At 29.5% G+C, this 24,988-nt stretch overlaps 2 protein-coding genes across 4 annotated transcripts in view; one reads left to right on the forward strand and one right to left on the reverse strand.

Annotated features, from left to right (window-relative positions):
- LOC129960299 (POTE ankyrin domain family member J-like) overlaps positions 1-24,988 on the forward strand; it is a 103,079-nt gene that overhangs the window by 53,029 nt on the left and 25,062 nt on the right. The window contains exon 2 of the mRNA XM_056073623.1: positions 19,238-20,740. Within this exon, the coding sequence (XP_055929598.1) occupies positions 19,288-20,740 (1,453 nt within the window). The 5' untranslated portion in view covers positions 19,238-19,287. The remainder of the gene's footprint in view (positions 1-19,237; positions 20,741-24,988) is intronic.
- The window catches only part of LOC129960300 (PIH1 domain-containing protein 1-like), an 81,697-nt gene that overhangs the window by 26,028 nt on the left and 30,681 nt on the right, over positions 1-24,988 (reverse strand). The window contains exon 1 of one of the 3 annotated variants that reach the window (XM_056073625.1): positions 5,449-5,529. The exons of the other annotated variants lie outside the window; for them this stretch is intronic. The gene's annotated coding sequence lies outside the window, so the exon portion shown is untranslated. Of the gene's footprint in view, positions 1-5,448; positions 5,530-24,988 lie in introns of those variants that run through there. 3 annotated transcript variants of the gene reach the window in all.

Consider the following 24,988-nt stretch of genomic DNA (forward strand, 5'->3'; position numbering starts at 1 on the left):
ATTATTAAAATTTAAGCGAACATTAAGATTGGCGAACCGGCTGGTCGCCAAAGGCGTCTAGTTCAGAAATAAAACGAGCTAAACGACAGAAATTTAGTACGCGCTCTTTAAGCCAAAATTTTAGATTATCAAAATTTTGACGAAGTCCATAAAGAAGTGTGCCTTAGCCCTGTACATGTAAAGATGATAAATCTAAAAGTGCAGCATGCTACATAAACGAAATTGGTATATGGTCCCGACCTTATAAAAGTAATTTTCCGTAATCTTTTGGACTCAATTGATCAAAGGAGAGAGCTCCGAATGCATTATTTCATTCTTCTAAAGAAAATGGGAATACAAAAATGCGATTTTTCAATTTTAATCTCATAAAATAGAGACCATTCACAGATTTTAGAGCTGTATAATATCTACTGGATTATACAGTTCTAAAAGTTCATCAATTATTATTTTTTCAATATAGTCACTATAATAGAAAGATACAGTTTGCTTTCTCTCTCTCATATATATAAATTTCGGTACAGACTGAAACATTTCTTTTTGTTGTAATCGCATGAAATCTACTACAACAATATTTACAAACATTATGTACACGCTAAATCTATTTTTATTTATTTCTATGCAGAAGTAATTTTAAGAGGCTATTTGTAATAAAAAATATCAAATACTTTTTTTTTTCAAATTACACGACATTTAATGTAGTTTTTAAAATCTAATTGTAAATATATTAGAATGAAAATCAATTCGTTGCAATTATTAAACCTATCCTGGCATTTTGATTTTGGACTAATTTTATTCAAAATTATATTTTCTGAGCGTACCAACTGGCTATTATGAGCTTTAAGTCTTATATACTTTAAGAAAAAAACTATTTTTCTGTTATTTTGCAATATAATCGGTCCATTCTTTTTTTTCTTTTGTATACTAAATTTTGCATCAAATATAAATTTACTTGAAAAAAAAATCCTTTATTTACAACAATTAAAATCTGTAGAGAACGTCCCAGTTTCATTAACCTCTTGTGTACATCTGACGACTGAGGCTCGTCAAGTTCTTGCTTTGCTTAAGTCACGGATGACGAGTTTAATTTGCCATTCAGATTACAAAATCTACTGCTTTTATATACTGTTCCAAAATTAAATCTGTTTAAAATACAAGTCTTTGCAAATAAACTGGTACCAAAGGATTAAGTATATTTTGAAGTTTAAAAGAAAATCCGCTTTACAAGTCAAATGAAGAACTCTACTGCTATTCTGTTTTTGAACGACTCCAAAAACATGTTTTGATATAATTATTTTTGTCACATTCAACTGTTCGGTACTTTCTATCTTATAGTCGAGGAAAGAAAAAGAATTTCAATGGAAACTTGAATTCTCCACTGACATTCCGTTTTAGGTCAAGCACCGAAAACGGTAATATCAGGGTAAAAATAGCATCCAGTTACAAGCCTTTCTAAAATGAAGAATGAGGAACCGATTGATGCGCCATTCAAGAGCATCCGAAAATGCTTTCGCTTTTCTATCGCACAGGTTACCACTCTTTTACACACGCAATCGTTTCTTTCGCCGGCAATTCTTCTTCCAAAGAGAATGGTACAAAGAAATTACGGTACTGAAATGTTAAGATGTGACCTATATTTGCAGATCTGTGACAATATTTTTCCATTTTATTTGCCACGACCATTATGTTATACAGCGGAACTTCAAGTTGCTAGTATGAAGAGAGATTTCACTGGCGAACGACGTAATATATGTTTTTCAATGTCTAGAACTGTGCATAGATCATAATACCAGCAAATTTCATTTTAACTATAGTTTCGTTAGATAGAACATCAAATATTGATGTTTCAGACTAAATCTCCCAAGTACAAAGGAAGTTGAATAATTCGAAGCTAATAGGACTAATTAAATTTATCTAAAATTTCGAATTCAGAAAAACAGGGTCTAAGCATAAATTCAGCAAGAAAGATATGACAATTTTTAAACTAAAAAATGCTAGAAAGAATTTATATTTAACATTTAACAGTTTTAATAAATAATACATAATAAATAAAAAACAGTTTTAACAAATGAAGCAATGCTAATTAGAATAATTTTCTAATAATTTCAAGAAATAAAGAGTAAACTGAATTTTTAATGAAACTATTCTATAAGAGAATAGATATTTAATGGTTTTTTTTAAAGAAACGAAATCCCTTTTGCTTTTTTTTTATGTAAGATATATTGTTAGTACAAATTATTTTAAGAAATGCAGTAATAATTTAAGGTAAAAAAATTTTAATGGCTTTCATTTATACATTTAGTGAACAAAAATAATGCAGAAATAAAAACATTATTATTATTTACAATTTTTAGTTTTAACTTCGATTTAACCAAAATAAATTCGAATTATAGGCGATAATGTAGCATTTTGTGAAATAGATATGTTAAAAACCAGAAAGAAAAAAAAATCCCAAATAAAAACTTTTTTTAAATCAACCAAGTTTCACTTTAGTAACAACTCTTTAAATATTTTTAATAAAATTATTGCCTGAATATTATATAATGCTTGTATTTTCAAATATTCAGACATAAAATTTGAAAATGCACGCATTTCAAATAATCCGTTTCAAAATGCTCATTCAAAAATTATTACAAAACCAAGTGCTTCAGAGTTTTTGATAAGGCACTTCGGAGCTAGGTGTGGCTGTCTGAAATCTAAGTATAAACAAACACTGAATTCTTCTAATCTTTCGCACGTGTTTCCCTAGATATGCAGTGAAAAAAAAGTAGGATGCTTCCTTTTTCGGTTTCATCTTTCGCTGAGAAAAGTAGATAACACAGGATAACGATGCTATCTTGTGTGAAGTGTGAAACATATGCGCCCGAAGTTTTTTGTTCCGGCAGGAAAAACAAATTACGAAACGAAAACAAAGAATTCAGTTTGAGTTCATTGACATATCTTGCGTAATTAGACGTTTTTCTGAATCATCAATTTCTGACCAGAATGTGAAACATAATCAACTACGTGTATTCACTAGCCTTCAATGTTTTCGATTTTTAAAAATGCAAATAAATCAAGTTTCCTACATTACGAATAAATCGCAACAATTTCTGAAAATTTATTAAATTTAGAGCACAGATTGTAATATTTTATAAAATCTTTCACGCTTTTAATGAATAATTGGAAATACACTGAACAAATCTTTCTAATTGGTTGGAAAAACGTCTTTAGTCATAATGCTAGGACTTTTTATACCTTAAAATGAGTTATATATCACTTGTGGAAAAACACGCTGAACGAAATCCTAGTCTCAGAACTTTCTGATTAAGCATGAAGTGTTTTATTTTCAGCAAGGAAGCAACTAATGAGTTCTTTAATTCACATCTTTTATTGCCTTTATTATTTTTGAGGAAAAAAATTCAATTTTCAGTAGTTATTCTGATTTTTTTGTAAGATCCATGACCAGGCAATAACGTATGCTGGACAAGAAGACAGAAACAAAGAGAGAGATATATATATAACGCATTCAGCAAGGAAGACATAAAAACATTTAGAACAGACTTTAACAAAGACAGTATTTATTTTACGCGCCTGTAGATTCAAGCCTGGGAAAGAAAAAAACTCGCGCAACTCAGCATTTAAAATGCAATTTGAATTCAAATGAATTGAAAATAATTATTTCAAGAACAGTGATAAATTAAAATTATTATATACATGTCATAAATTTAATTTATCTATATAGATAAATTAAAATAATTAATTAAATAGATAATTGTATAATTATTTCTTAATCATTTGGATCCAAACTGCCTAAAACTTACCAAGTTGCACTGGTATCTAATTTTACCCCGCTTCTCAGTCTAATTTTTGTAACTTTAATTGTCCCACGTGATGTTGAAATATCACGTGGAATTAATGCGTACTCAGATAGATTTTGGGAAAATCCCCTTTTGGAGCGATATAAGGCGTTTCCACGTCTTCTTTTGGGATTTCCTGCCTTTTATCGCACTCTAGTCATGGATTTAAACCATGTCCATACATCACTCATTCGATGCAAAAATTACATATAATCCACAAACATCTCAAACCTTCAGTGGTTTCTTAATTGAATCAGTAAAAGATCACATTCCTGAAGGAGGAGGTGTCTAATCAAATAGGACTCTAATCAGATAATAAAAAAGCTAAACAGTTAAGGCTTAATAAAGGCTTTTAAAAGCTGCTAAATATTGAATAATTTGGTAAAAATCTAATAAAATTAAGATGCTATTTAAAAACTCCTCTCTTGCTCTTTTACATTTCATACATTTTATCAACAAAACATAACAGCCACAATAAAATATTTTTAAAATTTTACTTAAAAGTATTAGAATCCTTTTACATTTATAAATATATCATTTAGTAAAAGTCATTATAAATTATGTTTTTAAATTTTTTAATCACAGATTTAATGTTTAGTTACATTAAACTTAAATAACGATTCAGCTTATTTAAACAATTCAGGTTTCTCTAAGAAATCTTAAGTTTAAACTATTTTATTTTACGTAATTCTGAGAGTCACGAATATCAAACTGAATCTTAATCTAACAGCAGTTCTTAAAATAACATTCCACGAGATCTGAATACTGACAAATGCGCTATAGATCATCCTCCAGACACTGGATATAAAGACAAATGACATACCATGAGATCCATTTCAAATCGTAACTTAGAACGTGGCGCAAAAAGAAAGCATGTCTATCAAACAAATGTAATTTTGTTGATTTTTCGTTTAAAATAATTAACTTGAAAATCTAGAGGTCAAAACAAAAATCGTAAAAGCGTGTGGCATTGATATAAATACTCTAAAAACTGGAATTTTAAATCATATTTATATTATGCTTTAATTTGAATGAAGCATTTCATTTTCTTGATATTCACTGTGATTAAATTTCTTGAACCCATTGCTTCCAGAGTATTACGTTTTTACAATTTTTGTTTTGACATTCAAATTTTTAACAACAATAATAAAACTATACATACATACATATTATATATATATATTTACATTTTAGGATACTAATAAAACTGTGCCATTTAAAACCTTTTATACATCGTTGTTCTAATTAATTTTTACAAAATGTTGTGTTCATTTTTTTATTCAAATTCATTACCAGATGGCGTCTCTCGAACTAAATCAAAACTAAATAAAATCAAGCGATTCATTCATAACTGAAATCTGAAAATATTAAAATAATATATTATCACTGGAAAATACAAAACTTAACAGGATGCCTAACTAAAACGTATCAAGAAGTGAGTGAAAAAAAATCGATTACAAAAATTCCCTCTTTACAAACGCGAAACAAGTAAAGTGAAATAAAAGAGTATAATGAGAGGTTAATAATAATTATTATTTTTAGAATAAATATTATATTACTGATGTACATTCTGAAACCAAATAGATAATAGACGAACTAAAGTAAATACTACCCTGAAAGATTTCGTAGTTAAAAATGAAACGGCATCCTTTTTGAAAATGACAAGAGCAACCATTTTTAACAAAAAGATACTCTGTAAGACGCGGGCTGTGTAGCGAATCGTTTACGTGACCTTCCGAGGAAACGCATGGTTGAGCAGCGCACCGACACACAGAAAGCAAGCGACTGCTGTTGACAAACGTTCTTTTCTTCCGCATCGGAACGGATACCTCTCTCTCAGGTAAGTGGGCGCTTGTTCTCTTGCGCTTACATCTGGGCTGTCTGTCAGAGTAGATCAAAAGTTCGAATTCAAATTTAACAGAAGAACCCTTAAAAAATCTTTATAATATTAAGATGAGACTTTCCGGATGCAACCCTCGTAAAACTTAAGTTCGTTTTACGGTAGTAATAAGATGAATGTCATGCAAACGAGATTATTCTTTAGGAGAATTCGCTCTTTTGTGCTTTAGCTAGATTTGATTCGATTTGATTTTTTTTTTTTTCTGGCGCACGATCTCCAATTGGAATAAGTTACGCCGATAACTAATATTGTATATTAGAACTAGATTTACTAATAATTCAAACTGAGTAAAAGACGCAAGAAAAATAAATTTAAAAAAGATATTAAGATATGAATTTAAAGACCATAGCAACGAAGAGAAACTAAATTTATGAAAAATCCCAAAGCCATTCAAGTACGTGATAACATCAAAATATTAATTTTTTTTCCTTTCTATTTACAAATAAAGGTAAGTTAAACTTTTAGAGTAAAAGTATTTCAACCAATATCTTTTGAAGACTACATAGTTTATAAAAATGTGTTGCACAGTCAATGCATCTTCCACAACGGTCACAAATTGGAGGAGATATTGCAAAAAGCACATATTTAAGTGTACAGCGTGTATGTCCAATAGAAGTCGAATTAAAATGCCATCAAAGTGTCTATCTAGCTCTCACGGTCCAAGTTTCTAACTGTGAAAGATTTGATTTGATGATATGACGTTTGTTTATGTTTCCCTTTTGAAGATAGATCTTGTGATAAAATATATCTATTATAAGATCAAAAGTTCTACATCAAATTTGACAGAATTAACATATAAAATCACCTTTATCAGGAGAAAAATAGGAGAAATTTTAATTAAATGTAATCCTAGTTAAAATTTGATTTTTTTTCAGCATAAATAAGATGAATGTATGACATGAAGTAATCATTCAAAATAATTCGCTCATCTATGTTTATATTTTGAGTAAAAATTATACCTTTACTAAGAGATTAAAAGTTTTTATTCAAATTCAACAAATGAACAATTTTCAAAAAAAAAAAAAAAAAAAAAATCAAGGGGCTAAAAAAGAGCTTTTAAATGTCATTATAATTAAAATTTAAATTTATATTTCATTAGAAATAAAATGAGTGGTTTGCAAAACGCGATTACTTTCAAGAACTCGTTAATTGTCTTTGCTTATTTTCCGTAATTACTTTACACTCTAATTGGCATTGTGGCATGACCTTTTAAAACATTTTAAACAACACAATAGCCCTCAAAATACTTCTCTTTTGGAGAAACCTCCTACCATATAAAAATTTAATATCTCTTTCCTCCTAATAAAATTTTGAATTTGATCAAAAGTTTTAAAAAACGAGAAATTTTCTCGTTGTTTTTGTTTTCTAATATATAGTAATAATTTTTTTAATAAGTTGAATGAATTTTTCAGTAAAAATAATATGAATACTATGTAAGTGGTGATTGCTTACGATAACTCACTAATTATCCCCATTAATTTCTTACAATCATTCCTTAAATTACACTTCGGCACTGCAGAAGGGCATTTTAAATATTTTAAAAATTGCTTTTTTACATATAGAGAGAGAGAGCACACTACTCCTACAACACAGAAATGTAGCATGAGCACTTTTTGGTTTCGTCTCTACTTCTGAAGATTTTTTTTTTTTTTTTGTCGGATCAGAAGTCTTGAAAACGAGGGATATTTCCTCTCAGCGATTAAATTAACACATCGCAAAAATAATTGTAATAATATTAATACATAATTTTTTAATAATTTAATATTAACGTTTCAATAATTTAAGTACAATTTTGTAATTATGAGCAAGATATTAGAAACAAAGCAGGATTCAATATTCTAAATACCCACTGCATTCAGCACCAGAAAACAGGATATAAGGTGAAACAATTTATTTCAGAGTTTGTGGTCAGTACTAGTTATTTTAACCCTTTAAAAGGCCATTTTTTTCTAGTCATAGTATAGTAAAATACTTCTTGGAATGAGACTGGCTAATAGAAAGTGATTCATGTAACTTATCAGATACATTTAATTTGATTAATTAATTTATTGTGTTAATTAAGTAACAAATCAAGACACGCCATTTTGTGCGAGACAAGGAACTGTAACATCTAAGTTTCTGTCTTATTGAAAAATTTGTTAGAACTTAAGCCAATCTACGTAACTTCACCCAAAGTTAGATGAATCGGGTGGGAAGCATACTTCCCATGGCCTTACAAAGGGTTAAATAGTACTGTCATATATCAGTAATCATAAGGCACTCTAATAGATAACATTAGGGAATAAAAGTAAATACTCGGCTTATTTAAATTGTATATATCTCTGAATTATAATTAAAATATTACTTCTATTGCAGTTAGAATGAAATCAATTTTTACTTCTCCAATGAAAAAATAAATAAATAAAGTAGCGTTACAACTTCTCCATTTATTCTGTTTCTTTTTCTCATTTCTTTTTCCAACATTACAAGCGCGATCTTTCAGGACAATTTGATAAAAACCATTCTGTTAAGCATGAATATTAACTTAATTTTGCAATGCTCTCCAGAAAAAAAGTTTTCCAAATCTAAAACCTTGATCACTTAGTCAAAATCATGCACCTGAATTATAAATGCGCATTAAAGGTTGAATATGCTAATTACTAAATTCAAAGAGAAATTATAGACTACTCAAAACAGGCCTTGGACTTGGTATTTATATTTAATCTAGGATTCGTCCATCTGTTCGTGACAAAGAAAATCTTGCCAGGCTGGACTCACCGCAACAGCAGTAGAAAAAACTACACTTTAAATCTAACCAATCCTGATTTTTTTCAAAACAGCATTATTCATTTTTAATATATATTATTTTACACGTCTGTTAAAGGGAACTAAACGGTACGCCTCGCAAACTGCATATTTCAATACTACGTATTGCAATCTATCGCGAATATGCGGTAATATTCTACTCGGGATTTTTCTCTTATATTTACAGAATCAGTCTCATTTTTGTGTTATGTATCGTAGAATAACGAAGAAACTCCAGTAAGCATTTTGTATCCAAAATTTGACACATATCCACAATTTTCGGTATCTAGGCCACAAACCGAATTTCATTTACGTAGCTAGTTGCATTTTTGTGTTATAGCGTTCACAAATGCCATACAGTCAACCTCTTTCATAGATTTGATTCCCGAAATTGTGGTTGGAGATTGTGATAGTAAGTTCAATGCGTTTTAGAGTTATCAAGCTCACATGCACACAAACGGACATGCTTTTTGACGAAGGATTTCGTTCTCAATAAGAAACAGAGGCCGAATATCATCTGTCTAGCTTTAACTGTTCCAGATCGACAGACATAGTTTTGAATTTCTAATTTTTCGGACAGGAAAGTCTAAAATGCGGAGATTTATCAAAATCTACACTCCCAATTTTCGGACAATTGCAACACATTCTCTTTGCATACTTCATACACAAGAAAGCAAAAAATGCAAAATTATATATATATTAGCAGTTGCGTGGCCGAATAGAAAAACTTCTGAAAATTTTAAAACTTCGATTTATTTCATCCGGGAGGCATATTATGTACAACAAGCCATGATGAAACTGACATACGCTTACATCGCGACACAAGAGCAAAAGAAACCAAAATTTTTCCCTTCAGAAGTTTTACTGTGAGATTTTGATAGAGATTTCTTTTGACATGTGTCAGTTTAGGAAATGGAAATTTAGGTATCTTTAAAAGAATGATTCAAGCATTAGGGATTTCTTATCCATTCGCTCAGAGCTTCAGACCCTGCTGAATTATGCAGTTTTATAGAGCGCATGTTGAATTAATTAAATAATAAAGTGGAATTGGGTCAGGAAATAAGAGACCATTTTAGAATGAAGTTAATAGGGCTAAATAAAGATAAGAATTAGGAAATTAGCAAAGACTTAAATTAGATTAAGAGATATTACATATACAAGGTGTTACCAAATTCGACCGACAAATTCAGAGAGGTGATAGTAGGTATCAAGAGGATAAAAAATTACCCTATAATATAGGGTCCCAAACGATGTTTAATAGGTAAAAATCGCAAAAATATAGGGAGCTTTGCAGCTAAACTGGGTATTCCATACCAAATGGTAAAGTTATGCGTGCTGAAAACATGCACCCCTTTCATTTGCAGAAAATCGAACTTCCATGCGATGATGATTACTCACTGCGGGTGGAGTTCACACGCTGGATGCTTAATGCCACACAGGAAGATGCCCACTTTTCGGCTAGAGTTTTATTCTCAGATGAAGCCTGCTTTACCAAAGAAGGCATCTTCAACACGCACAATGCGCATATTTGGTCATTCAAAAATCCCCATATTACTATCTCGTCGAACGTACAACACAAATTTAATATCAACATTTGATCAGGGTCATGTATGGGACCATATCTTCTGTCCGAATGTCTCAGTGGCACAAAGTACCTTGTTTTCTTACAGCACGTTCCTCCGGATTGACTGCAGGGAACACCGACAATTGTAAATCAGAGCATTTGGCTAATGCATGATGCATTAACTAAACATTTTAGGTGCATTCGTGAAACCTGACATGTTGTTTGCGAATAAAGTTTAACGAATATCATTTCTGCAATTCACATTAATGAATACTTGCTCGTTGCTTTTATTTTCTTTGAACGGATGAAAAATTTATATACGAGAAGGCTTTTCTTCTTGATTACTTTGTTCCTAATTCTTGCATTCATAGGGCCATTTTCTTCGCCAGTTTCATTGTCTTTTCGACGTCTGTTTTTGCGATTTTCACTGAAAAACGTTCCTAGCAACATTATGTTTTATGATAATTTTTCATCTCCTTAACGCCTACTATTCCCACTCTGAATTTATCTTTCAAATTTGACAAGACCCTCTGCAAACAACGGCACCGATGTTTTCTGGTGCCCATCTTACTTTTTCTTAAATATCTTAAAAACTTCTTTTTCTACTACACGCTTATATCAAATTAAAGAGTATAAAATTCCTTATATTTTCAAGCCTTTATTTGTCTTCAAATTTTAATATTTTTTCAAATAAAGGTTCTAAACTATTTTTTCGTTTTCGGTAATTTACAATGCTCTGGATCACCAAATGGACATGTTACCTACATGAACATGAAAAAACGTTTTTAAGAATGTGCCTTCACTTAAAAAAAATTCATTGTTGAAACATCATTTGTTATTTCATTATTATTATTTACAGTTTCCAGCAATTCTGAACACATTTTTGCGAGTTTCACCTATTAAACGTCGTTTGTGACCCTATGTTGTATGGCGATTTTTTTATCTTCTTGATGCTTACTATCACCTCTGTGAATTTGTCGGCCGAATTCGGCAACACCCTGTATGTGTATATAAAATATACAGGTAGAAAATCAACCTAACATAGAACATAGTTTGTTTAGTTCATATTTTGCTATGGGAATTTATAACTATATGTATGTTTGTTATTTCTTTAAAAAAAAACAATTATTAAGATAAAGAATTAAGCAATATCAATTTAATAATTATCAAATATTCTATTCATTTAATGAATTCAAACATTCTATTTCATTTTAATCAAAGTCGCGGTTTTCTCCCATCTAAAAATTACGAAACAATGCCCCAATGTATAGGCGTGCAGATTATTATTAATGATAATACATCATTTTGAGAAAATTTGATTTTGAAAATGCTTTTTATCGATCACATATTGTATACAATACTACAGCAAATTATTAAGCATTTCGAGTTGAGAGATTCGAGAAACTATTTAAAGACACCATAAAATTTGTTACAGCAAGGCGTTTGAAAAAAGAATCTACATTTTGTATGAAATTTTCGATGTAAGACTACAAAGCATGAGGTAACAGAATTTTGATATTTTTATTTATTGAGTAGTTAATATTGCTATTAATTCGGAAATACAGTGGACGCTGCTTAAATATGATCGCGGTCAATGTTATCATTCGCTTTATGTAATCAATATTCTCTGATCCGAACTGACGTATTCAAATGTACACAAAAATTCGTTTAATGTTATCAGATTTAGAGTTAATGTATCAGATTTGATCGATCCTTTTTTTCAACCAGCGTTAACAAATGACATTCATAAAATTTATCGCTCTACTTGTAAAGAAAAATTTGGGAGTCATTTTTCGATGGGATGGGATTCATATTCTTTTATCTCGATTAGAGCGGACAGGATTAGTTTAAAAAAGAAAGCTAAACTGTCAAATTTTGGCTGAAATTTAAAGAATCATAAAACACTGCTACTTCGATTTGTTACGAGTTGAACAAAATAGATTTTATATTTAAAAAAAGCGGATTTGAGTGTTAAAATTTAAATTCTTATGAAAGTCAATTATGGTGAAGAAAACCTTCCAACGAACATCGAAATGTGTAAAACTCTTGATATTTTGAAATGTGAAATGCAATATCGTTTAAGAAATTTTTAAAAACAAAGTAAGAGCAATATATATATATATAAGAACTGCTAAGGAATAACTATCGTCAAGCAAAAATCAAAGAATTTTTTTAATCGTTGTTTTTTAAATATATTATTGATAGTCCTGAGGTAAATATTGTTCTTCTTTTCACTTGATGTGATAAGAAAATACAGAAGATTGGTTATTGTTATCAAAGTTCCGAAATGATAGGCAGCTACAGCACCTATTTTTCAAAAATAATAAATTAAAGTAAAGTACTGATGCATTGAGAGACAACTCTAAATCCAATTGCTAATATTTAGAAACATACATGTAAGAAAATCGGATCTCGTAAAATTCCAGTTAGAATAACTCTCAGAAATGAAAAACACCCGATCCCATTTGATAATTTTTCAATTTCTTATTATATTTGTTTAAAATATAACCCAATTTATATTTTGCATACAGTGCAATAAACATAAAGGAATAATTCATTGATTATACAAACATGCTCTATTTGCATTTTTAAAAGAATAAAACAACATCCATGCAATTATGCTTATCAACTAAAAATCTGTATCAATATAAAAAATGTCAATTACAAGATTTAATACCTTTTAATAAAAATAATTATCTTGGAGATGTAGTTTTTGATGAAAATCAAAACATTTGAAATAGAGATTGCTAGCACAGTGGATTGGTTAATTTGAATTCATTAAGCATTCAATTGATTAATGCACAATGTACACAACTACGAAAACAAGACAACTTTTTCTCACTTAAAAAGAAAGATGATACCTGTGATTTATTGCACTGTTTCATTTGAAATTCTATTGCATAAATGTTGCATTTAAAATGCTGTATATTGTTTAGTTATTGAATTTAATTAAAAATGCTTGCTAATTTTTAATAATTTTTACTTTAAAAATACTTATTTTTTAAATTATTAATTAATTATAATTTATAAAAACTTTTAAATATTAGAAATGAACCTTGAATGCCATTCTTAATTAAAAAACTTGTTTTCTTTTGCTCTCATTTTTAACTTCAGTTTTTCTTTATTCGAATTTTTAAATAAATTGAAATTTCATCGTGCCCTCCCTCGTATGTTTCAAATGAGTCAAGTTTCTGTATAATATAGGATACACACAATTGTCACTTAAAATAATAAGAGGTACAGATATTATGCATCAAACTTTATGCTCGCTCTTAAAAAAGATTTCGGTATCCAGTATAACAAAGAGCAAATATAAGATTCGCCGACATCAGACAAAAATATATTTGACACAATGTACGGGGTTGCTATTTCAAGCACACGCTTACAACATGTCTAAAGCATGATTAAAAGGACGGAGAATCCCGCAACAATAAGGTAATAAAAAAACATTTGTTTAAAAAATACATTAGCACGTTTTAAAAACAGCGGAGCCGAATACAAAGAGTAATAATCGATAACCATGATTTTCATACAATCGAGAATCTATTTTTAACATTTCTCTTATCCTTTATGTATGAGGTGATAATACATTCTTTATTTTAAGACACGGTTTTTTTATTTCATCACCTTTGAACTTTCGATCACTAAAAAAGGTTTCCATTCGCTAACTTATTTGTTGGCTTACGATTCTTTACTTAACAATAATAATAAAAAAAAAAAAAAAAAAAAAAAAAAAAAATTGCGTGGAAATTTTGATTCCGATGGCGAGTAAAATATTTTCGATGTATGAAAACATTTTAAAAGTATGAGGATAAAAACTAATTTACGATTAAATTTATAATTTTATATTGATCTACTAATGATATATTTTTGAAATTAAAAGACGCTTTTTAATTCCATCATTTTCTATCATCAAAATATATTTTATTCTCTCTCACCTTATTCTCTGCTCTTGGGCCTCTTTGCTAAAAAAATCGATAAAATAATGTCGTACAGAATTTTTGAATTCGAACGAAGAAAATGTTTTCGATATACGAAAATATTAAAACGTGAGAATAAAAATGAATCTGAATTCAATTTATCAACCTGCTAATTATTCATTCCTTATATTAAAAGAAGCACTTTTAATTCATAATTTTCGACTACTAAACTTAATTTTTTTCTCCCCTATTTGTAGACTATAACTCTTTATCTAAAATTAATAAATGATGTATTGAATTTTTGATCCCGATAGCGAAGAAAATGTTTTCAATGTCGCAAAATATTCAACCGTGAAAATAAAAATGATTTACGATTAAATTTATATGTTCAAAGGATCAGTATGAAATTTCAATAGCAAACAAATAAAACGAGTTTTATTTATAAACTTTAAAATGAAATACAGAAATCGTTGCATTTCAATATTCAACTTTTAAAGTAGAGATTTGTTACGAATTTACAGGCAGCAAAAGTATGGATCTTTCAAACCTTAAAAATACCCGACTGTTAATTTTAGATATCTTCATGATTTTTTTTTTCTGAATTTTATAATGGACTGATTTTAACTAGAATTTTTTTCAATTAAATTCAGATGCAACGTTTTTTAAAAATACATCTGACGTACATTTGCAAGAAATAAAATTTTCTGGGCGAATTGTAAAAGAAAAAAAAAAGCAATAATAATATCAACCCATGAGATTAAGTAACTTAAATCCAGATAATACTTCTTCTACGAACTTACTTTAATATCCTTAAAATACTCTATTTTTGATACATATCATTCAATGGATGTACCTAAAAATAAAATGACTAAATTTTCGAAACTTACAGAATACAGAACGCTAAATGGAGGACAGAGATGCTGAGCAAAATCCCAATACTTATATAAAAAATTGGGGAAAGAAATCGTCAGAAACTAATTTTTTTTAAATAAAATTTAGCTCACTCCCCCCCCCCCTTCCTTCAAAATGAACTATTTAGCTATAGGTAAAAAACAGGACGATGTGGCATATTTAATTCGAATTCGTGACATATTTTCAATCTAGAATGAAAACGCTGAAAATCGAGACTGTCTCAATCATTCAAGGGTGCTTGAACTCTTTGTCAAAAATAAAATTTTATTTTAATTTTAATGTAAAATTATTTAAATGCCAGAAAGTCATCTAAAAAAACAGATATCTTGCTTCGCATGTTAAAATAAAGTTAGCAATTTAATTGCTCTGTAAAAAAATTCTGAAAACGGTGAGAATTTGAATGATATAAATAAGTTTGATCATTCTTTTTGTAATCATCGATAAACTTAATTCTTTTTATAAATCATTGATAGACTTAATTGATTACATTCTTTTTATTATATATTTTATTTACCTTGACTTGTTTCAGGTTTGTAAAGAGTTCTAAAATTTTTGTAAAGTTGCGTATTTTCAATGGCAATAAAATGTCATCAGAAGTTAAGTAATCGCTCACTCTTATTTAGGCTTGACTGAAAAAAAGAGGCATCACCTGATTAAAAAAACTAATTACAGGATTCTATAATTATTTAAATAATGAACTATAAAAAATAATAAATACTAAAATTCAAAAAATAAAATTATAAAAAATACGTTAATATTAGTGTACTGAAAAGTTAAATTGTTTTTCAAAACAACAACAACAAAAAAGCATGAGATACTCAAAATAATACGAAAAAAAGAAATTAGAAACAATTAGAAAAATTAAAAGAAAAAGAAAAATTAATTAGAAATAATTAGAAAACTATGCTACAATGAATATTTTAAGAATGAAAATTCCAAAAGTAAAACTATTTCCCAATTAAAAATATTCTTAAGGAAAATAAAACTTTAATTAGATTTATATCAGCGTTTCGCGCTTTCATGCCTCTATATTTTTGATAAAAAAATATTTCTATTACTCAGTATACTAATAAATGTGTGTTTTTAAAAGCTTTTTCCAATTCTACTTTGGCATTACAGTATCACACAGCACAAAATAGGAGCAGATGAATAATTCATCTATAACGTGAAGCAGCATTATGACTTCTGCACATTGTTTTAATAAATTTAGTCACAGACTCGGGGGGGGGGGAAAGAATACAAACAAATAAAAACCCAGGTTTCCTTTTGGAATTTTTCCTTTCATTGGCCTTTATTCTATTTCCGGTGAAAACAAGGTCATATTTCTGTCTCCGGACGACTTACCATTCACAATGAATTGTAGATGTGACAGGTAAGCCGAGCAGAAAGAATGTTTCAATTCTGAGAATAGAAAAAATGTGTGAGTAGGTCTATTTTGATCGGAGCTGGGAAAAAAAAAAAAAACATATAATGTCCTTTTCTTTTATGTTTTATCCCAAAGGTCAACTACCCTAGGGGAAAGTTCGATATGACACGCTAGAAACTTTATTCATGAATTAAACTGGTGATTTCTCTCTTATGAATTATCTAGCTCAATTTAGTAATTTCTGGTCAGTTTTTTTCCTCCCAAATAAATTCATTTATTCTTTTTTCTTCTATTCTAGAAGACACAATGGAAAAGTTGAAGAATACAATGGATATTGAAATTGTTAAAGAATCAACCAAAATGATGGAGAATTTCCATTTTTCATTATCAACAAATAGAGTATTTATAATTGTTTTGAAAAGGAATTATTTTAAAATCGATTTCTTGCTTTTAAAAAAAAAAGCATTTTTTCGTAAAACAAAGTAAATATTTTTAACCAGCTTTTTTCCCCAAATCAATTCGTTTGTATCTTTTTCCTCTTTTCAAGAAAACCCAAATACTAGAGGGAAATTTTAAGGATACATTGGATTCTGAAATTTTGAGGAAATGAACACAATTCTGAATTTTAATTAATCACGGATTCTGACAATCCTCTTGAAAGGGAATTATTTGTTTTAAAATCCTTATTTTTTGCTCAAAATAAGCATTTATTAAATATATATATATATTAATACTGTTGAGAAACGTTCTTCTCATAATATTTTGATATTCTCATTAAATGAAACTTCTAATTAACCATGTTTTCAACAGCAATTTTTAGTTATATAACATTTATTCGTTTTTTGTATATGCTTATGCTGATTGAATTCTATTTTAATAAATAGGAAATTTAATTTGTGGTTTTCTCAATGATTCTAACGATCTTTAAATTCTCCGACAAAAAAAAAAAAAAAAAAAATCTAAGTAATTAAACCTAAATGAAAAAGGTAATTTCAACAGTAATTTTCCGAATTACTAGAAACCTTTTCAAATGCTCCAAAGATAGTCGAAGCAATATGACATAAAACGCACATTTTATATGAAAACTTGAAGAAACAGTCGTTGAGTTTTTTTAATGCTTTTTATTCTTCAGAATTTAGTAAATATAGTCCAATTTTTAGCTTTCACCGAGATTTCTTTGTCCAGGCCATTGTAGAAAAAAGACAGGCAAACCAAGTAGTTGAGCAGAAAAGATGAAAAAGAGAGAACGTAAGAAAAAACTTCGATCTATGTAGTTTTAGAAGGAATAAACAAACTTCAGCGTTTTGATTATGTTGAAAAATTAAAAGAGCGCACAACTCGCAAGTTAAAGTTATAATGAAGATGGAGATCGAGCGATTAGGAAATTATTTTTAAGGCCTAACTAATTTTAACAGTCAATATATTTAAGGAGCGTAGTCAACATATTTAAGGAACTTTGCAAGCAAAATTTATATGCAAGAAAAAGGCTATCTTCATTCCCTCTGATGGCGTTGAAATACCATTACTGAAATGTTAAAAACAATTTTAAAATCATACAATTTTTCCTTTGGTATTTTATTCCCGTGTCTATCTGAATTGTATTCCCATCACAAGATTTTCCTTTACGTAAATAAATTTGAAAAGTATTTATTTATAACTGAATTTGGAGAGAAAAATTACCTTGAATCGCGCGATTTAATTTTTTTAACGACCCATTAAAATTTTATAAATTTCCCAACATCTGAATGAATTTCAAACTTCCCTCACAATCTCGTAAGTGATATGCACTGGCAGGGTGTCGCAACTTTCTCCAAACAATGTAACGCAGACAACAATCTTGAAAGCTTGATTACTTTACTTTAATAACTATCCTTGTAACCTCTGAAGAACTCGGTTACGCAACCGTTTCCGTCGATTGCTTTTGAGAATAGCCAGTCACCTAACGGAATCCGACTTACGAAAAGAGATCCCTCAAACAATTAAATGAAACGTTCCGGTCGCCGCGTTTGAGGCACGCGTATACAACACGAAATAGTGGCCAAAGGATGGCCTTGAAATGACTTCGAACGGAAACACTCTCGAGAACAGTACAGCTTTGGCACGTCAATTTTCGGCAACCCTCCCTCTATTTTATGAACAGACGCATCGAAGATTTATTTGTAATGTCACTTTCTACAATTCTTAGTTAAAAAAAAAAAAAAAAATCTTAAAAAAAACCGTTGGAAAAGTTGGCAATATTTTAGCATATTTTAAAGTAGTATTCCGGTTTTTGAGATTATTTTATAAGCAATGTCGAGATGAAGGTATATAAATAAGTCAAACGTTCACAACGAGTTAAGAATTCTACACCCACATACGACGTTATGGAAATTCATTGCTATTCCAATAGCAGACGGGAAAGAGAAGTATTCGAACGTATAAATTAAACAGGTAAGTTATCGATTAAATTAAAAATGTCATAAAAGATTTATAAAAAACATGAATGGTTCTCAAATTGGATAAGACGAATTGAATGTCGAGATGCAATTTATTTGAAATCATTCGCGATAAACACAGCTAATACTCAGATTTGTACATTTAATGACAGGATCTTTTTGAGACAAAACAGAACTTAATTCCAGCGGTCAGAGGTTATCGACATGAAATGAAATATCAGAGAAGCGATTTCAATAAAATATTGTTTAACGCCTCAAAAATTTAATCATAGAAAAAGAAATTTCAGCTAGCTTTGCCATTGGTGTTCACTGCGTTTTATTTTATATATATATATATATATATTATTTTTATTATTATTTCTTTGTGCAAGTAAATGTATACACACGATTGAATCCAGTTCACAAAAAGCAATACTGCAAATATGAAATATGATTTACTGAGGGAAATGTTTTCAAAATTGTTGCAACGATATAGCAAATGTATGCATCTTTTAATCTGTTTATTTTCTTTCTTCCACAGAAAACTATGTGAAAAGTTAAGCGATTTACAAGACAGCTACGCAGGACACAATGACGGAATTATCTGAGGCTAATTCAACTTACTTGTCCACTTCTAACGAAGAGCCAGAGCTAAATAGCATTAGCTTTCGTCAAAGTTTGCGCTTCTTTCAGGATCAACTAATCTTGAACAACAAATCATTTCCATCTTTGTCAACTTCTCGTGTAACAAACAATGATGTCATCGACTTCACAAGTGATGACCACCAAGTTGAAAAGCAAATGACCTTAACCAAAAAAGACCGGTGTTTTGACGAGACTTCTAAATCTTTAAATAACAACAAAATATCGATTCCAACAGTAGATACTTTTCTCGAAAGTGTGCGAGTTCTTCGAGCTATCCAGAAAAGCCAAGAACAAAGAGGATCTTCATGGTCTTTAAATATGTCGAATTCAGAAACAGATTTGATACAACATTCTCTTCAATCTGAAACTATTATGACTAAAGATCCAAACATATTCCAAAGTAACAATGGTGGTCTGCCCATTTTAGTTGACAGCAAGATAAATGGTAACGATATGACATCGAGTCCTGAAATAGTTCTTCCAGAAAGAAGTGATAAATCACAATCATTTTGGCCCAGCCATAAAATAATTTGTGAAGAAAATATAATTGATGTCAACAACACTAGCGTAAATTTTACAGAACAAAAGAGTAAAGACCTTAATGAGGAAGAGCAAGGACTGAAAGGAACTTCTACATCAATTCATACCTATGGTACCCAAAACACACTGGAAAAGTATTCTCCGGACATTAATGAGCATGCTCTACATGAGAATTCCAATTCCAGTGACTATGTGTTAGCCTCTACCGAAGAAGCTCCTGAAGCCAACTTGCTATCGATAACCACAGATTCTGGTTATAATACTTCTGTTAGCAATGAAACAGGTCACTTGAAATACGAAGAAAATTCCGATTTTACTGATATGTCATCGGTTACATCGAGTAATTTTGAAGATAAAACTCCAGAAATCGCAAATGAGAAAAGCAAAAATAATGATGGAGCAAATGGTGATATTTTCAATAACAGAAGTGATTCTGTACAGGATGATGTATTTTACAGTGGTGAAGTGACAAAGGAATTCAAATGGCCGAAAGGTAAAACTATAAATGACATGCCTTCAGTCACTTCGGGTGACTTAGAAGAGGAGTCCAAAGAAATCGCAAAAGAAATAAGCAAGCACGATAATGATCAAAATAAAGGCACTTCAAATAACAAACTCAATTCTACACAAGATGAGACTCTACATATTCGTGAGTGGACAAATGCATTCAAAGGTTCTAACGACAAAACTGAAACTCAAACAAACGCTTTGGATATACCTTCATTTCAATTTATGCATTTTCGACCAGAATCTACAACTGACACATGCAGTTCCTACTACATGTCAGCAGAAGGCAGCCCCTGTGCTTCCTTGCAAAACGACTTTGAACAAACTATTCATACATTTGAAAACCATCTGGGTAAGACATTTTAATTTTTCTATTTAAAATATTATTTTTAATAAATGTAGAAAATAACCTTATTAACAGAATTTAATTTACAACAGTAAATTTTTCATACATAAAAATATTTGTTACTAAATGAAATGCCATCTTATGTTAGAATTAATTTGAAGTTAAGGTACACTGTTTTTAATATTTTTGTTGTTGTTTTAGTTTTGTTGTGTTACTTGGAGCATTTTAAATTTTTATTACAGCAAAATAATTTATTTATTATACCAAAATTGTTATTTGAATTTTGGATTAAAAAAAGAGACACGCATAAAAAAAATTAAAATCGTTAAAATATGTCATTTTTCTAATAATATTTAATTAGAATCCTAAAATCGTTATTCAAAATCCCCAAAAAATTTCTTTGCAGTTTTTGAGCATGTCATTAGTGAACATATAATAAATCGAATGGCAATTAGAAGGTTAAAAAAACTAATTAAAAATAATTATCTAATCTGGAGAAGAAATTTTAGGTTTGTCAGAGTCTAGGTAATTTATTTCTCAATTTAAAGAGGAAAGGGCTAATAAAAAATATAACAAAAAAAATACTTAGCAGATCTTTCAAGAAACTAAGCAATTTTTCTCGATTTATGAAAATGAGAAAGATAATCACATGAGGAAGACAAATTATTTCGATCATTCTTCTGTATAATATTTATTACAAAGTTCAATTTTCATTGATTTTTTTCTGCACTGCAATTTTTCTCCACACTTCCCTTCTTAAAGTTTTATAAGTCTTTTCGGGTTTATGATTCCATATGGCATCATATATTGAATTCACTTAAATAATATTTTTCAAGAATAATATAGAGTAATAGATTTTAGGATTTTAATTAAATATTATTAGAAAAATGACATATTTTAACGATTTTAATTTTTTTTTTTAGTACAAGCGTAATAATCAGAAAGTTTGGGGCATTTGTTTCGAGCTATTTAACTAAAAGGAAAATATTTAAATGGCCAAACAACGTACGAATATATTAAAGCAGCAAACATTACAAATCAGTATCGGAATTTATAAACATTTTCCCGTCTTATTTCGAGATGTTTCATATTTGATGGTTTTCTAACGATATAGGATATAACTAAGTGTTAGTTATTTAAATAATTTATAAAAAAATACAAAACTTTGTCATCATTCTGTATAAAAAGAGCTTTATCTTCAAAGCAGCAAGAGCGAAACGATAAAAATAATCGGTTTTAATACGGAAAGTCGTTTGCATAATACAATAGTACTAAAAGGCAAAGAAAAATATAAAAATAATAAAATATTTTTTATCTATTTTATTTCTTATTCCCTCTTTACACATTTTTTTTAATTAAATTTTTTATGCCATGGTGTATGTTTGATTTTTAGTTTATTTTCAAATCTATTTTGAGAAGAAAGAGAATGATTATAAACTATAGTTAAAATAGTGTTCAGTAAAGTTTGAAAGAAAAAGATTCACAGAAATCTCAAAAATAAAGTCTCACAATAGTTTTAATATAATAAAATTTGCCAGCAAAGCTATCACAACAGACAAAGCATCTCGGCTAATTCGATTTTTTCCCCCACTGATCATTTGAGTAATTTTTTTTTTTTTTAGTTTTTTATTAGCATTAATTATTTAAATACGCCTGTACAATGACGAGTCTTTAATGATCGTAAATGAAAAATTTCTAATGTCTTTTAATTCACTCGAAGACCTTACTGCCTTGTAACATATTTAATAAAAAAAATCAATAAATTCATTTCTATTTTTAAAAAACTTTTTCAGCAAATTAAATGATAATTGCAAGTTTTAAATTTGTATTGTACAATTATCGCATTCAAATGCTATATACAGCTTCTTTATTGAAATTCGTAAATTCAAAATGTTCACAAAATCAACTACAATGTTTAATACTTCGTTAAAATTACTTAATGCTTATTTATTAAAAATGCTTAATATTGAAAGCATATCTTTATTGCCATTTTAAATTTAAAAATAGCCATCTTCTCTTAATGTATTAATTAATAGAATAGTTTTTTTTTCTTTCAAATGTTTGGATATATCAAACTTTTAATGCGGTCTTGTCAGCTTCAAATTAGCCAAGTTCCAATGCAGAAAAAAGCACTCAGATTGTTCATCTGAAAGAGTTCGTTCATTTTGACAGCTTTGGGGAGGTTAGGGATAAAAATAGGATCGAAATGCAGTATGGAAGGATGAAAAGTTATACTACTTCGAAACCGTAAACATTAATTTTTACGTAACTTTGTTGCTTAATAATAAATGTTTCTAATTTAATATAGAAATTAATCTTATTAAAACCAATAACCGAGATTATTTAAACACAACGAAATTTACGACCGACTCTGAATTTATTACGATGCACGTGCATGATTTTGATAAAGCGAAACGCTATTTCATGACGTGACAATTTCAGGAGGAATTTTTCACTGTTCCTGACATAATTATTTTTATTTTATTTTATTCTTTTTCTCTTTCTCTGCTCCAAAGGAAATGAAATATAATTAATCCTTTTCGCTTACAAAAGCTTTCAACTTTCTACTTCATTGACATTTTTATATCGTGAGAAACATGGATTTTAAACACGTCAAGACAAACCATTATAGGTTTTATTTTAAATTAGTTCTTTCAAGGAACAAACAAGGTTTTTTTCTTTTTTTTTCTGCATTTTTAACTTATTCAATCATTGTTTCCCTTTTACTTTCATTGCGATATATATTAAAACGGCATAAAACTGTCATGCGAATTTAATTTCAAAAAATGAAATTTTTGCTAGTAAATTTTTCTTTCTTGTAAGTACTTTTACTATTCCTTTGCCGAAGAAATCCGTCAATGGGAAGGATGTCTGTCAGTCTGCCCTTTATATGAATTTGAATACTATAACTCAAACATAACAAACTAGGTGGATAAATTTGGCATCTGGTTTAATTATTAATTTCTAGCTCTGTATCACATTTTGGGCCAAATCTGTGGATTAAGAGTTACTAATAGTAGGTCAAACATAAAAAGTTTAGTTTTAATCTCTTTAATCTCAGAGTTGGAAGCAAAAGAACTATTTTGAAAAGAATCGCATAATTTTTAATCATGGCTACATATTGAGGTCTACACTTGAGCCGGCATCCCTTTTCCAAACTTCCACGATACACCAGCGAATGAACGTTTGACCGTCAGAGGATTTAAGATGCAACAAGCCTCTATATAAGGAGGGTTCTTTATTGGAATCGAGTTTCAAACCTGGAAGCCCCGGTCCCCAATGCCAAGATACCACAAAGTCGTGGCTACCTAAATTAGAGAAAAAGATGTCGAATTTGACTAATCGATATGGTAACAACTGGTTTACAACCACAAAGGGTATACATCTGTCTTCAACATCTTGGTACCTGAATGACCTAGTAGCCGCGAAGAATAAACTCGGACTCAATGGCCAACGCATGATAGCCATCATAACGAACGGCACATGCAACGCCCAAACATTCAATAGTTAGAAGTACGACTCATCACCGGCGATGGGTGCGTTAATCTGACTGACAACTGATGTTAATGAGAATTGATTTTACATGTTAGATTATTTCGCTTTGAAGCTACAGAGAGAAGTCAAACTGACAAGGCGTGTAAGCACAACTGAACGAGCGAAAACGATTCAGCACCCTAAACGTCATCAGCAAAATTATTTTTTAGTAAATTGGTTTAAATAGCAAATAATTCAATCAAACAGGAATTTAATATTCGAAAACTTTCTCACCATTCTTTCCTTCAATCTGCAGCTTCAAAAAAACAGATTATTAATAAAAAAATTAAAGAGAATTGCTTTCAGTTCACAAATTACTTACATAGTTTAAATGAATAAGAAACAATAGATAAGAAAAGGAGTGCGGAAGAGAAATGTTCACAGAAATTGCAAAATATAAACTTGAATACAGATGAAAAGATATTTTCAAACGAGTAAGCAGGTAAATGCAAGAAATCGAGCAAACAGTTATGGGTAATAGACAACCAGAGAAGCATTGTCCCTTCGACTCTCTCATATACTTGCATAATAAGGCGCGTTTTGTTTTATCGTTCCATATTGAAAAATATTTAATATGCACTTTGTACCTTTATCTCTTAGACCGACTGTGTCCAAAATATTCTACAAATACTCATTTCTGGCGTCAAATTTCCAAACAATCATATTTCATTTAGGTAGCTTATTAAGTTTCTGAGTTACCGTATTCACATATGCAAGAAT

This window comes from Argiope bruennichi, chromosome X2, assembly GCF_947563725.1.
Source record: "Argiope bruennichi chromosome X2, qqArgBrue1.1, whole genome shotgun sequence".
In the NCBI taxonomy this organism is placed as follows: Eukaryota; Metazoa; Arthropoda; class Arachnida; order Araneae; family Araneidae; genus Argiope; species Argiope bruennichi.